We start from the raw sequence: 15,395 nt of genomic DNA on the forward strand, positions 1-15,395 counted from the left end.
TTACACTTTGAAATACTTTTGCACAGAGAGACTGATTTATCTGGGGGTTTTGGTCCCTGTTGGGGGTTGATTTCCTTGGTGCTGAACATGAGAACTACGTTCTCCCTAGCCAAAGTGGTTCAGTGTCTGCACGGCACTGCGGGGGTGAAAAAGACTCCAAATCTTTCTAGTCTGGGGGAGATGATAGAGCAAGATGGGTGTCAGTGGCATGATCAGTCCCCAGGGGAATGATCCCAAGTGGACTTCTGTGACTGCCCCATGTCAAATACCCTTCCTCCCAAGCTCTTCATTCTTATCACATCCACCACCAAGCAAAGACTGCAACACAGCCGTGCTAGTGTATGTACATGCTTGCATTGGTACTCAATGGGGGGAAGTGCTTACTCAGCAGGAGGGATAGCTCAGTAGTTAAAGCACAGGCCTTGTAAACTAAGGATTGTGAGCTCAGTCCCTGAGGGGGGCTTTAAAGGGCTAGGATAGGTTAGGTTTAAAAAAAAATTTGCCATGGGTGGTGGTAGGCCCTGCTGTGAGGGCAGGGGACTGGACTCAATGACCTCTTGAGGTCCCGTCCAGCTCTATGAGACATGTCTGTATATCTCCTTTTCTAACTCATGGGTGTGGCTTGTGCTATACAGAAATAGGGACTAGAAGAGAAAACTCAACTCCACACACTAGGCCAGATCTGAACCTGGGTCTCCACTGGTGAAACGCCAACCTATGAACACCCCTCCCCTGCCTAAACAATTGGTTTTGTTTGCCCCCCTCCTCAACTTTGCGCATGGTGGTGGAGGGGGAGTTGGGAAGATCTTGTGTTGCGTGTTGCAAAGTCCAGGTGTTCCCCTGGGAAGCAACTTCTCAAAACTAGCCCCCTGCGCTTTCAAATTATAGTTCAAATATCATGCCAGCTAAACCTGCTTTCTAAGGCCAGGTCTACACTAGGAAACTAAATGACTTCAGATACGCAATTCGAGCTACGGCAATTGTGTAGCTAGAATTGACTTATCTGCAATCAACTTACCTGACCATTTTCACTGAGGAAGGTCGAAGGGAATGTTTTCCTGCTGACCTCCCTTACTCTTTGTCTTGCCAGGAGTAAAAAGCACTGACTGTGACCCATGAGAGGTCAATTTCACGCGTCCATACTAGTTCAGAGCAGGTCGATCTTCCAGGGCAGCGTAGACATAGCCTAAGCAGAGCCAGGCAGTGTAGACAAGGCTAAGCCAAACAAATCAGTCTAGGGTATTAAACACCATTTGGAAGCCATCTGGCCACAATGGCTGTCCAAGCATTGTGAGCTGGCTGAGCTGGAGCCCTGTTTAAAGACCACCCCTTACATGTTTAAGCCTAGGCATGATCTTACTTTGTGCTGCATTAAACACTGAGCCTCCCCTACACCAAGGTTGGTTTTAATATATTCTCTACTTAACAATGAGGAGATTCCTCTCCTGTCCTTTCCATTTGCTCGCCAGAATAGACTTGGTCATGATGTGTCCCATGATAAAGGTGACCCTTGCAATTTAGATGCAGAGTACTCTCAAAATACAACAGGCCCCACAAAAGTTGGACAGACCATCCAGATGTATATTTTTCCATTTAATATTAAAAACGTATTATGGTACCTTAAAAGGGCCCTTTCCACATATATCCAGCAGAGAACACACTTAGCCAAGCAGGAGGGGACTTATATCGTTGTGCACCAAATAATACAAGCAATTCACAGTTCTTGTGCTCCATCACACAATGACAATAAATAGAAGTTGCAAAAAAGAGGGTGGGAGGGGAATGCAGTTCTTGAAAGAAAAAAATTAAAAAAAAAAATTCTGGTTTTCTTTAAAGTCACGATTGCAGCACAATGCCTAGAAACAAAAGGGGAGTACAGGGTTAAAATGGCACTGTTCCCACTCAAATATTTTACATTCCATTGGCTTTCTTGATGTTCATTTCCCAGAAACAAAACATTTTTAAGCTCTCCCCATCACACTGAGAATTTCCTCTGGGACTGAAGGACCCAGCTACGGAGGCCTGTGGTTAACCACAGGCTCAGAGCTTGCCTGCACAGCCAGGCTTCAGCCATCTTACCAAATGTGTTACAGTCAACAGGGCAGTAGACTGATCCCCAGAAGATTGAGGTGCTATTTGGGGCTCCCTTACCAAATGCACGATGGTGGGAAAGCCACCCAGACTGTTGGTCCTTTGGAACAGAGACTGTCTATTGCTCTGTGCCATGCCTAGCTCAAAAAGGCCAAACAGAATGGGACCGGGCTGCAAGGTGGTATAGTAACAAAACATGACGAAATAATAACGAAGCTCTGAGTTTCCCAGTCTAAAAGGAAGATGATGAAAAGCAAGTTACTGAAGATCAGGGCAGGAACTCTCAGGTCATGTATTTTATGTATGTTTCGATCCGATTAGCGGAGATAAGAATGAAATGAGGCCACAAGGCAGTCAGGGAGCATAACAGGGATGGCCCATCTCTGTTCAACTGGATGAACAGATCAGCTAGTTTCAGAGCTCCTTACGTGGAAGAAGGTTAGGCTGATTTGGACTTGCTCTCACCGCTTGCAGATCAGCAAGGCATTCGCAGCCACCTTAGCACAATTCACAGACCGATGCTTAAACTGAGCGTTCTTTCCCACCACAGAAAAGGGCTCTGAGTTTCTTCATAGTTAGAAATCTCTGAAGCTTCCTGGGACCTCATGGGCACAGAATTTCCCTGCCAGGGATAGCAGGAGCACTAGTGGTGACGGATTTAACACAGGATTGCCCAGCCCTGCTCTGACCCGGTTTCATGGCCATGGTGAAGGTGTTGAGAGCTGCTTTGCACGAGCTAGCAGTGGTGTGATGGCACCAGCAGGAGGTCACCAGAAACAGCTCAACACAAACAAGGCTTCAACAAATGGTGGAAGTCCAGGAGGTCATCATCCATGGCTGCGACCAGCTCAGAAGGCACAGAGTCCCTCTACACCTGTGTCCTGCAGTGAGAGGCCATGCCACCCAAAGCACATTTACGATAACTTCCCCATTTCGTAAGGCCAACCGCCAATCCATCTTCAATACTGGTGTCTGCCATAAAATCTGGGAGCATCAAGGTGATGGAGAAAATTGTTCCATGGAGGAAATTGCCAGCCTTGTACCTCAACCAACTGTTCATAGGGGATAAACTCATTCCAAAAGCTATACTTAATGCTGTCAGCTACAGTCACAGCAGCTGCCCTAGAAAACCACCTTCATCCATACACGTACGTCAAGGAGGGGCAACCAGCAGGGAGGTCAGGGATAGATTTTGCTAGTGACATCAAAGCACAGAAAAAGTAGGTTGGCTGATTTGACCCCATACACAATCCTTGGCAGGAGTAATTGTGCTTACAGGACTGCACTGCAGAGCTAGTGTGTGTTGTCTATTTAAGCACCTCAGCCTTGTCCATTAGACAAGAGAAATATGCTCTCTTCTAAATGCTGCTCTGCTCAGTACAGAGTCCCATCCACAGGCTCTGCGCTAGCAGGCTCACTGGGGCTCATTCTCAAGATGCTAAGGCCTTCAACTTCCCAGGGAGCCCCAACATTCAAACTTGATGCCTAGGAACCGATCCTCTGAGGTGCTGGGAACATGCTGCTCCCTCTCATTTCAATAGGAATAGCACCTGCGAAAAACCAGCTGCTGGATGTTTCATGTGTATAACAATCACCCCCACCCCAACACATACACACATCCCAGCAGGCTAACGGCAGACAAGCCCTTAAAGTCTCCCTAGCAAAGAGGAACTTGTTCAAAACAAGCTTAATTATTCAACCTATCTTTAGAACAGCTCACCTGCCACCTAAACTGCACCTAAACGAGGAGCATGCGCCCCTTCAAAGAACAGGAACATAACCCTTAGTTCTCACTACCCTTTGGTTCATGAACACAGAACAGACATTCATGAAGAAGAGTCTCAGATGCGGGAAGCAGACTGACCTATTGCAAGGGAAATCCTTAAGAGGGCTCCTTTCCCGCTATGGCCTAGGGGAGGTGATCCACCAGGCAGAAACAAGGCCCAGATCCGACCTTCTCCCATTTGTTCTGCAGAGCTCTGGAACCAGACAGGAAGGCTAGAGAGTGGCTGCAGATAGTACTTGACCTACCAGGTCTGGAAGACATGCAGAAGAAAGCACTGGGCTGGGTGGGAGAAGGTGCCAGGCTAAGACATTGCTGAGCCAAAGCAGAGAGACTGAGTATTGCTCCACGAAGGGGCAATCACTTTTTGAACTTTGTTTCCGCTCTTCCAAGGTATAAGGCATTAGATAATTTCTCCTTTGGGAATGCGTGGCTTGTACCACCAGGGAACAAACACCCCTGCACACAAAATACCTCGGCCACAGACACCTGGCAGAACGCACGGTACGTCAGTAATGGAGACAGAGCTGACTGCGTGCTCCCATTCCTGTTGAAAGCTGCGGCAGGAGAACTTCAGGTGACTACAGCTGGCACGAGCAGACAAGAATGAGATGCATCACAGCAGATCCAACCAATAGCCAACCCAGCCCAGTACCTCACCTCCAGCAGTGGCCAATGAAATTTAGACATAAAATTCTCTGAACAGGATCAACTGCAGCCAACACCTGATCCCTTGGACAGAGGTCCAGTCGTGTCATCTTAGCAGTTAATAGTCACCCAAACCTTCAATAGTCCAAGAAACACTAATCTGCTCATATTTCTGAAAGAAGGGCCCAAAGGACTGGCTTAGTCTTCCCTCCCACCTCATGGAGTGCAGTCAGGTAACCTCAGGTGGGCAAGGACAGAGAAACATCACTTTTCCTTTGGCAAACCTGAGTTATTACAACTAGACAGTTACCACATGACCAGATCTCCCAGTTTCTTTGGGGGACTCAATATGCCCCCACTCCCCCAGCTACTCTGGCATCTGGAACAAAATATATATTAGCTGGTCTGATTTATAATCCTAATGCCTGTCAGCTGTAATGCTAACCATCCATGACAGGTCTTAGCTTAACCCAACTACATGCTGAACATCTTTTGTGCCTGACTGGTGCCACAGGAGGTCAATATTGTTAAGCACAATGCCAACACTTCCACTGCTTACTGGGCTCTTAAAAGAAATTTAGGAGTAAATTACAGCTCAGTAACAGCACGGAACACTGAGAGCCACGACTGGTGGCTGTAAACAAACTTTATGAGATCACTGGAAAGTTGGCCATACCCATGATAAGTAGTTGTCCAGCTAAATAAATCATGCTATATTACGGGTGTTCGTGGGTGAAAATGTGCCAGATTAGAGAGGTTCAACCTGTAGGAAAAAAAAAAACAAAGAGCCATATTCTCAAATATTATCAGATAATAGTTTAAAAAAAAAAAAAAAAGCCTGCCGGTCTCATACAATTGGCCTAGCAAAAATATTTCCATTCTTTTTCTGCAGTGGAACCATCATTAAGTTAATGAATTAATCTACCCGCTACAGAGAGAGCAAATGCACTTTTGAAAGCAGAAGACAAATCTATCCTGCTGTTGCATGTCCCCTGGATTAAGAAGTGGACTGAGTGAGCAGGAAAACTGTGCATTGTTTTGGAGAGGTGCTACAATTACAAGAAATGTGTTAAAACCTACAGGAAAAAGCTCCAGCAGATCCCTAACACTGTGTTGCTGCATCAGGTTCTAGGAAGATCCTAGTCAAAGAATCTGAGTGGCCCAAACATTCCACCTACTAGTAGCTTAGAGAGGGTTTAGCAACCTCATACTGCCTCCCTCCCAGGTTGTCAGAAACATACCCCATCCATCTCACTTTTTAATTCTTTGGAACACTGATTGGAGTACAAAATTTTAGCAGATTCTGTTCCTTTTCCAGAGATTCCGTATCAGCTAGAGAACAAACTGACCTTACACTCATCTCTGCCAGCTGATGGGCCAACAGCCTCTGAATCACCACATTTGTGTGTAGATATATGTGCATGGACGCTCTTCTACCATCTCCAATAGGTCTGAACAGCTCACATCCTGACCATGGACAAAGAGGTTGCAAGAAATGGAATTAGAATTCAGGGAATCTGAGAATGCAGAAGTTCAAGTAGGGTTAGTTAGGGTTGGTCCTGCTTTCGGCAGGGGGCTGGAGTTGATGTCCTCCTGAGGTCTCTTCCAGCCCTAGGATTCTACAGTTCTATGATTCTAGGTATGCTCAGAGCCAGATTCCCAGCCAGCGTAAGCAGGGCTTGCTCTATTGACTTCAATGCTTTGATCAATAGCTCTTATAAGTGCAGTCCATACTAGACTAGACAAGCTGTAAGCTTGGAAGTTGTTATATCGCAAGGAGCACTATGGACGCTAGGGACAGATGTCTCAAGTTTTAGCCCCATCATTCTCAAAAGTCTCTTTGGAAAAAAAAAAACAGACCAACATTTCTCATGACCACATCCAATGAAAAGATAGGCAACAGCTATTTTTGTTGCTCAACCAAGAATCAAGGGCCCTATTCTCTCCAAATCTGGAAGGCATTAAAAGCTGGTTTTCATCTCCCACTTGCTCTTTTTCCTCCTGCTCCAACAGCTGCCTGTAAAGATATGCTGCAAAAGCCAAATCTTTGATTGGCAGGGAAGGGGCTGTAAAAATAGGTTGCCCATCACCAAAAAGGACCCAGGATCACCCATGCCTATTTTAATCAACACTGTTGTGACCTTTGTAGCAATAAACTGAGCCATGTCAGGTCTCCCCAAAACACCAAACAATGTCCCTGTAACAGTTAGGAGACAAAAAGGAAGCCTCACATGCAGGTACCTGAGAAGGAACCCACATTCTGCAATAATAATATAGCCCTATATTTGGGACAGGAAGGGTGCAGCTCAGACGTTGAATTTGCTTTCTAGTGCCTCCCTCCCAGGACGTCTGCCCAACAAAGACTTTTAGGAACTCTGAAATCTACGGCTGAAGAGCGGCCTCTGAGTTTTGAGAGTCCCATATAATGTATACATGGGCCTTGTAGCTGCACGTCCCGCCAGGCACTCACGATGTGAGGCCCAAATTGTGGGGGATAGAAGCCTCCATTAAGGATTAGAGGCAAGGCTGAGGGGCTGGGCCAGCCCCTTGAAACACCTAACCACACAGAGCAGGGAATGAGGCTGGTTCCAAAAGCATCAAGCAGCCCCTGGCTCTCTCTCTCAAGGCTGCCTCAGCAAGCAGCGATGCCAGTGCCTGGCATAATGGGAAGAGCAGCGCATGGGAGTTGAAATTTGAGCTACAGCCATCCAAGAAGTGGCAGCTATGACGGAAGTCCTGGTACAACGTTGCTTGATCCTCTTCCACAGGCTGGCACATCTCCTAGAGTCACAACTGCAAGCATTAAATCTTGCCACTTTTTTCCCCCCCCCGCAACCTGTTGGGTTTTCTGTAAGATTCTTCAGTCAGTCCCACGGCCTGAAGCCCAGCTGTTGTGGGGAATCTCAGGTTTTTGCAGTATTTTGGATAGAGTAGGGGACGAGCCAAGGTATCTACTTGTTGGGATTTGCAAGACCAGGGCTGTGCATCTCCCTTGTGGCAACTGATGCTACCTCAAACAACAGGCTAGAGAAGCAATGGGCAACCTTCGTGGGCAATGGGCTACAGAGCAGGCTGCAAGAGTGGACCTTCTCTATCTCAGTAGGCCACAAGATTGTCGTGAACAAGATGGTGTCCTGGGAAAGGGTAGTTTTGGTAACTGGAATTGTGGGGTGTGCAGACTGAACCATAACCACGCTTTGATTAGATGCAGGAGCGCGTGGCTCTCTCAGTCAAATGGGCACCTCACTTCACGTGCCCTCACTTCACGGGCATGTCAGTAATGCCAGCGGGGGCGGGGGGAACCTATATGGATGGAAACTGGCAGAATCAGAGATCCCTGCACATGGGCAACTGTAAACAAAATGTCTCAGGCAGACCCCGATGGGCTGCATGTGGCCCACCGAACTAGAAGGACAGTACTCCGGACACAACTTTTGGGGCCAGGAAGACCCTCAACTGTAGAAGGCCAAGAAACAAACATGAACTCAAGTCTTGACAAGAGGAAGAGCTGACTTTCAAGGACTTTGTTTAAATGATGCATTACTGTCATTTCATTTCGCTGTGGACTTGCGATCCTAACACAGGCTGATTCCTCTTCCTCGCGCCTTGGAAAAGTGACCTGAAAAAGGCAGCAGTATGATCTGAGTGACTTGGGTACTGCACTGGAAGTCAAGAGATCTTGATTCTAGTCCTGGCTCTGACATGGACTTCCTGTGTGATCTTGAGGACTCCATATCTCCATTAACCCCCTCTCCATTTAGACTGAAAACCCTCCAAGGTGGGACTCTTTTTACCAAGAACTTGTACAATGCCTAGCAAAGGAGGTCCTGATTCTGAATGTTTACAATTTATTTGCATTACAATTTTAATAGAGGATGCTGCCCATGTTGTGGAAAATATTAGCACATGAGGTTAAGATATTAAAACTGCTGGTGGAACGCAGGCAGGCAGGCAGAAACCCCTCGCAACATTTCTGGTTCTATCCTCCAGACTGAGCTCTTTGCTATTGCTTATTGGTTTAGCAAGCCAAGAAGTAGACTTAAGTATGAGTCTTTAAAACGTCCCTAACTCACAGTTGTAGTCAATGATTCCCACACCCCTACAGCAGCAAAAATGTTACTCAAAATGTGTCTGGAATACTTCAGAATCTCTCTCCCGGTCTGGCTAACCCACAGAACTGCTCTGAATAGGGCTAGGAATCCTGCTGTCTGCCAAAAGACCCAACAGGCATAAGACTGACTAGCAAAATGCCCAAAGCTTCCATAATTAGTGAACAGGCTGCTGGAAGATCCAACATTAGACCTTCTGCTGTTTATGGGCATGAAAGAGTGTTTGGCCAGGCAATTCCCAGTCAGCTAGAACCATGGAGATCCTTGGTGGCATTTCAATCTTCCAGCCAAGGGAACGCATAGAATGGCCATTACGGGAGGCATTCATGGCAAGATGGTTTGAGGACACTTCAAAAACAATCCCCCAACAATGCAAGATTAGCCAAATACGAAGTGTCTAATTCCACTAGGAGTCTCTCGTTCTGTATCTCAAACACTATCCTGACAAGTCACCTCCATTTATCCATCATGGGACAGGTGGACCTACCCCAAGTTCTAGGACCAGTGGAATGCTACAACGGCACCTACCAAACACTCTGCTCATAGAGAGGCAGTAAAATTCATCCTTGCTAAAAGAAATTGAGAGTCAGAAGAGTAAAAACAGTTCTGAAGAAGTTCTCCTCCTCCACTCACCTTGGGTAATTTCTGATGGGCCCGCAGGCTATTTACATACTCCATAATGCAAACACATTCTCAACTAAGGGAAAAATTTGGGATAACGGATTGGTATGTGGGCAGGGGTCAAATTACCTTCTCCTGTTGGAGAGAAACCCCATGATTATCACCCTGGTTGCTACATGGAAGAGAGCACTAAAGGACTGAATAACGGCTGAGTCTTGGTGTATTGATGCAAGTCGTTAAAAGACCAGTCTGTTGGCGCCTAAGAAATCTGTTCACTCAGACCACTACTGGGAACACATGGCTGAGTGTTGAATATACAAGCTGGGAAAATAAACAGGACAGAAAACATTGCTATTTATTTCCTTCCTTGCTGCACACTTTACTTTCAAAAGTAAATACATCCACAAATCTCCCCTCCTCCCTCAGATTCCTCCCCCAGTATACGCAGTTTAAAAGCCCTGCAGCTAATGTAAAATCATTTTATTTTTCTACCACCTTTCAGTTCACGGCCCAAAAAACCCCTTAATCTTGAGGCCAATGTTTAAAAGAAAAGTTTTAGCAGCTGGGAAACGTCAAACAAATTTTTATCTTCGTGCATAATCCATTGGCTGGTAAATGTTCAAACAGGAAATAGATATTTATAGGTAGACAAACCACCAACACTGATAACCAGTCATGCTCCTATTATACAGCTACAGGATACAGTACCTGAATACAGGGACGTCCACATACACATCCAAAGGAAAAAACCTAAGCAGCATTGAGGTTTTTGATATGGAACAACAAAGCATAGAAAGCACTTGAAGAGGTGCTGAGCACTCAGCTCCCACAGGATGACAGAGTTCTGTGTCTCACAGGATTTGGCCCTGGCAGAGGAACATCTGAACTCAATAGAGCACACACGAAAAGAGAGGAACTTACATTTATCATCCTCCCCTGTCTCTTTGACACAACGGAAGAGATTAGTGTTTGAACAAAGCATCCTTCCCTTCCCAGCTGCTCTCCCCACCAGCAGCCTGTGTTGGCATCTTCGCAGACGGTGACCGTGGAAGCTAGGGCAGATCATACAGCAGGAAGTGGGCTGAGAAGGGAGCCCCTCAGATTAGTGACAGGCCATCTTGAGACAAGTGAAATACTGAAGAACTAATAAATACAATTCACGTCATTTGATAGTATCGCTGAGGACAAGGGGGTCTCTCTCCTTCACCATGCTGTCTTTCCCTCGTGCTGAGGTGCTTGGATATTGTATACCACTTAGGCTCTTAGTATCATGCATTGCTCTAACCCCTCTGTGATGTAAGCCCACACAGCACACAGGTTCACACTTGAGCTAATGGATGGGGTCACAGACCAACTTAGATTTTGAAAAAATTTGGTTGTGTCTTGATTTAGTACAAAAGAAAATTTCAAGGAATTGCGTCCCGCCCAGAAGCGACAGAAGTCTCACGATTTCTCCAGTAAGAACAAACAAACAACCATACCACATGCTGGCCGCTCATATTTACCTCAGTCAAATCACTGTGTGATCATCTACTTCCAAAAAGAATAGCAAAGTTTGTAACCTTGAGGCAGTACAAAAAACAAACAAAACAAAACAAACATTGTAACCCACATGTTGGTGCCTGAAGTAGCTACACAAGTAGCAATTTAGAAGGAGATTCCAACTTAGACTTGGACCCAGCCATCCACTCTACAGGTTTATAAAGGAAAATAGACATTAAGGTATCCGACAAGTCTCTGGGACAAAAGTGCAGGCATGGAGACTCCAAGGCATCTCTTCGCCAGGTGGTACATGCCACTGCAGCTGCAGTAAGAACACATGGATCCACGTGTCCTTCTGTTTGCAATCATTGAAGGAGAGAGGCAGGGATATTAAAAACAAGAAAGCACCAAGGAAGAACAGGAGGAGAACACCACCTCTTCTGCCAGCACAGGTCGCCTGACAGGAAAATGTAATGGTGGGGCACACATAGGAACAGACTCCTGGGGAAAGAGCAGACTGACTTGCTCGGTTGCTACTTTCACATCTTCTCTCCTTTAAGTGAAGGTCGCTGTCCATGTCACAGTTTTGCAAATGTCACTATTCGTCTGTTAGAAGATTGCAGCATGGCTGTGATAACAGAGCATCAAGGCATTCTGTAAAGACCATTCACAATGTAGCCCAACAGAAAATGCTAGACATTGATTTAATAAAACCGTCAGCCGTGCTGAAAGCTTGTACGTATGCAATCTTCCTCAGGCCCAGATTACGTCCTTCGCACAAACACTTACTGTCACTAAACATCATTTCTCTGTGAAGACTCAGGCTGTATTTCAGTTTTCTGAAGCAAATGACAGCTGTTAAACAGACCCCCCACATACCTAAGAGCTCACAACACACAGGCCAAGTGCATATTTCAAGAACCACACTACGTTTTTGTGAAATCAAAAACAGCTGTGTGCACAGCAGGAACTTTTCAAACCAAAGAATGGGAGGCACTACATTTTCATCTTTGCTTCCAAAAATCCAAAGGACAGATCACGACCATATTGCAATCCAGCTGTTTCCACTATGTATTTTGGAGACCAATGTGTAAGTTTTGTGAAAGGAAAAAAAAAATTTAAACATTTAATTTTAAGATAGATATCTGTATAATTAACATTTTGGCAGTTTTCCTCTTCAAATTTGTTTTTCTCAGCAGTCTGTTAAAACAGCTGGATGTTTTAATCCAGTTTTTTGGAGACTTTGAGAGGGGAAAACATTTGTTGTTCTCCCTGAAGGAGAACATCCCCTTTTCCTGACCAAACAGAACAAATTAAGTTATATATATATAAAAAAAACCACGCTGGTCCTCAGAAACTGATGGGTTACACAACTCCAAGGATTACCTCACACATGGGCTTCTAAGAACCTATATTAGTAGAAACCACGTTATGTTTGGGATAGTGGGTAAAATCCAATGTGTCTGGGAACTAAACAGAATGAAAGGGACTGGTCACAATACTCCAGTGACTGTAGTTGAAGATAAACTGAATCATGGCGTTAGGGTCATTTGCATTGAACATATTGCATACCTGCCCTCTCCCATTGATCTGGCCAACATTAGCTTGAGCAGGGTCAAACCAACAGACAGACCCCACCACCACGTCCCATCGGCATGACCAGAAGTAGAGCACATCTGGATCAATGCAGTACCTGCAGTAAAGGCTAGGAGGAGGAAGCATCTCCCTCACCATAGGTCCAGTTAATGACTAGAGTGGGGGTGGAGGGAAGGGAGTGGGTCACACACATGACCTGAACGGTTAATTATTCATCTGCTGTGGAGACTCGGCCTGAAAAAAACTGCAAGACGAATTTCTTTTGAACTGTTTGTGAATGACACTTGAGCACCTGGAAATGTACCTCTTGAGATCCCACATCACACAACCTTCGCTAAGCCTCTCCAGGGACCGGTGCATGGAGACAGCTGCCGATGCTTCCTTCTCAGATGGTCAGGAGCGGCACGCACCCCACACCAACCCCTCCCTCGTGACACACCATAGGGGCCATAAACGTCCAGCGGTTGGTTTCTGGGTCATACATTTCTACCGAGCTCAGGTTGGACTGTCCGTCATAGCCCCCCACTGCGTAGAGGCGGCCACAGTTGGCTACCAGGGAGACACGGCTCCGCCGGGTGTTCATGGGGACAATCAGGTACCACTGATCCGCCATGGAGCTGTAAACCTCGGCGATGCTGAGGAAGCCGGAGCCATCGTAGCCGCCACAGACAAACATCTTGCTCCCCAGGGCGGCGGCTCCATGCCGACAGCGCTTGTTCAGCATGCTTGCGACGGGGTGCCACGTGGCTGTGTGATGGTTATAGTACTCCACCTGCAGGTAAGAGAGTGTCAACACACTGAGGGTTTTCTAGGATTTACACCCCGGTGTAGCGGTCTGCACATAGACAAGGAACGAGAGCTGCCCTTGAGCCTATGGAAGTCTGTTTCACTGAAGATAATTACAGGCAGATTAGGAGTGTGTTTTTTGTCAGGATAGCTTCAGAGTTTATGGCAGAAAGAGACCAAAACAGCTAGCCTGGCCTCCTACTTAACAGAGGCCACTAAATGCCACACACTTAGGCTCGTAAAAAGCCCAACAACTGGCACTGGACTACAGCGTCTTCCAGAAAGGCAGCCCATCTGCAGGTGGGAGATACAGAGATGGTCAATCCTCTTCCCTCAAGTAGCCACCACCTACGGTTAATCACCTTCATTACTCCAAAACGGCCTGATGTCTAGTTTGCACTGTCTGGCCTTAGTGTTCACTCATTCTTGCCAACCTTCCTTATGACTTACAGGACCACAGAACTGTAGGGCTGCAAGGGACCTGGATAAGTCCTCCTGTGTAGCCCCCACATGCTAGAGTAGAAGTTCTCAAACTTCACTGCACTGTGACTCTCTTCTGCAATAAAAATTACTACACAAGGAGGGGACTGAAGCCTGAATCCTCCTGAGTGCCACCACCTGGGGCTGTGGGAGCAGCAACCTGAGTCCCACTTGTCTAGGCGGGGTGGGGGTTGAAACCCAAGGGCATCAGCACAAGATAGGGGGCCTGTAATCAGAATGCCATGCCCACAGCTGGAGCCCTTGGGCTGCAGCTTCAGGCCTGGGAGGTGGGACTTGCATCCCAGCAACAGCCCAGTAAATCCAAGCCAGCCCTGGGGACCCCATTAAAATCACAACCTACAGTTTGAGAACCACTGTGTTAGAGGCAGGACCCTGGGCAGGTATTTGTCTAACCACTTTATTAAAAAAAAAAAATCTCCAATGACAGGGATTCCCCAGCCTCTGCTGGAACTCTATTCCAGTGCTTAATCAGCCTCCGAGTTAGAAAGTTATCCTAATATGGTGACAAGTTTCAGGGGGGTAATTGTGTTAAGTCTGTTTCAGCAAAAACAACAAAGAGCTCTGTGGTACCTTAAAGACTGACACATTTATTTGGGCATAAGCTTTTGAAATTTGTTAGTCTTAAATGTCACAGACAGTGGCATCCTTACGACGCTGGGTGCCCTACGCAGCCCGAGCCCCACGCATCCAGGACTAGATCAACAGCTGACATAGACGGTAGGGCCAAAAAATAGTGCATGCTTAGATTATGGAGCTGTAAAAACATTTTCACCTGCCTTTTCCCTGCCTCAAGTCAGTGTAGTTAGCTCAATTTCACCAGTACAAAATTACAGCAAATCAGTGTGATGCAGAACTGGCTCTAAGGTTCAGACTTACACTGCTGAAAATTTGTAAACCGTCGTGCCCTCCAGACACGTAGATCCTGCCTTCGAATACGGTGACTCCGGCCGCACTGCGGTTCGAACTCATGGGGGTCACTACCGTCCACCTTGCCAAGAGACAAGCAAACAGCAGAAATGCACAAGTCTCTTTCCTGCCACAGGCAGAGCACATGAAGCTCCACATAAACACACAAAACAAGCTGCTCCACGGATTACGGGTGACTCAGAAGCCTTTTGGGGACTGAGCTTCTGAAATTTGTCACTCCACCACCTATTAGTTCTGGACAAGGCCCTTCATTTTCAGGTTTTGTTTTACATAAATAAGGGGGAAAGAAATTCCCAGGAATTTATTGATGTTTATTACCAAGATTAATAATTGAGCGAATACCAGCACAATAAATTAAATTCACATAAATTCTGGGAAAATGTTAGAGTTAACATTGGGGAAAAGGAGGACAGAAAAAAGGAACAAAGGGGAAAACAAGAGTATTGAAAATAAAAATAATTTAATGCATGATTGCTCATTGCATGAACTGTACATTAACAGCATGTATGTGTGTGTTTTCGACTTATCACTTTAACAGTTATATTTGTTAATATCAAATCTGTCGACATATAAATGCATCTCTCATGTAATGGATAGAATGTTCTTAAGATAAATCACTACTTCCATGTATCTGAATGTTTATTTTCCCTTACCTGAATTTTGGACCAATCAGTGAAAACTCAAAACAAAGGGCCTTAGTTTTGTATCAAAACTTTACTCCATTCACATCTCCGGAGCTAGTCCACATGGTTTTAGGCCAAATATCGTTATAAGTCTTTTTGGTTTTAAGCCAAACAAAGAAAGGTTTTTCAGCATATTGAAGCTCATCTTTTCAAAAAGCAGTGCTCATG

The 15,395-nt window shown here is 45.9% G+C and overlaps 1 protein-coding gene across 3 annotated transcripts in view; it reads right to left on the minus strand.

Annotated features, from left to right (window-relative positions):
- Positions 1–1,598: 1,598 nt before the first annotated feature.
- KLHL18 (kelch like family member 18) overlaps positions 1,599–15,395 on the minus strand; it is a 54,045-nt gene continuing 40,248 nt past the window's right edge. For 2 of the 3 annotated variants that reach the window (XM_074985252.1, XM_074985251.1), the window contains exons 9-10: positions 14,494–14,605; positions 1,599–13,102 (exon numbers count right to left, since the gene is read on the minus strand). In XM_074985252.1, the coding sequence (XP_074841353.1) occupies positions 12,716–13,102; positions 14,494–14,605 (499 nt within the window). In that variant the 3' untranslated portion in view covers positions 1,599–12,715. The remainder of the gene's footprint in view (positions 13,103–14,493; positions 14,606–15,395) is intronic. The other variant, XR_012644107.1, reaches the window with a different exon arrangement.

This window comes from Carettochelys insculpta, chromosome 2, assembly GCF_033958435.1.
Source record: "Carettochelys insculpta isolate YL-2023 chromosome 2, ASM3395843v1, whole genome shotgun sequence".
Classification (NCBI taxonomy): Eukaryota; Metazoa; Chordata; order Testudines; family Carettochelyidae; genus Carettochelys; species Carettochelys insculpta.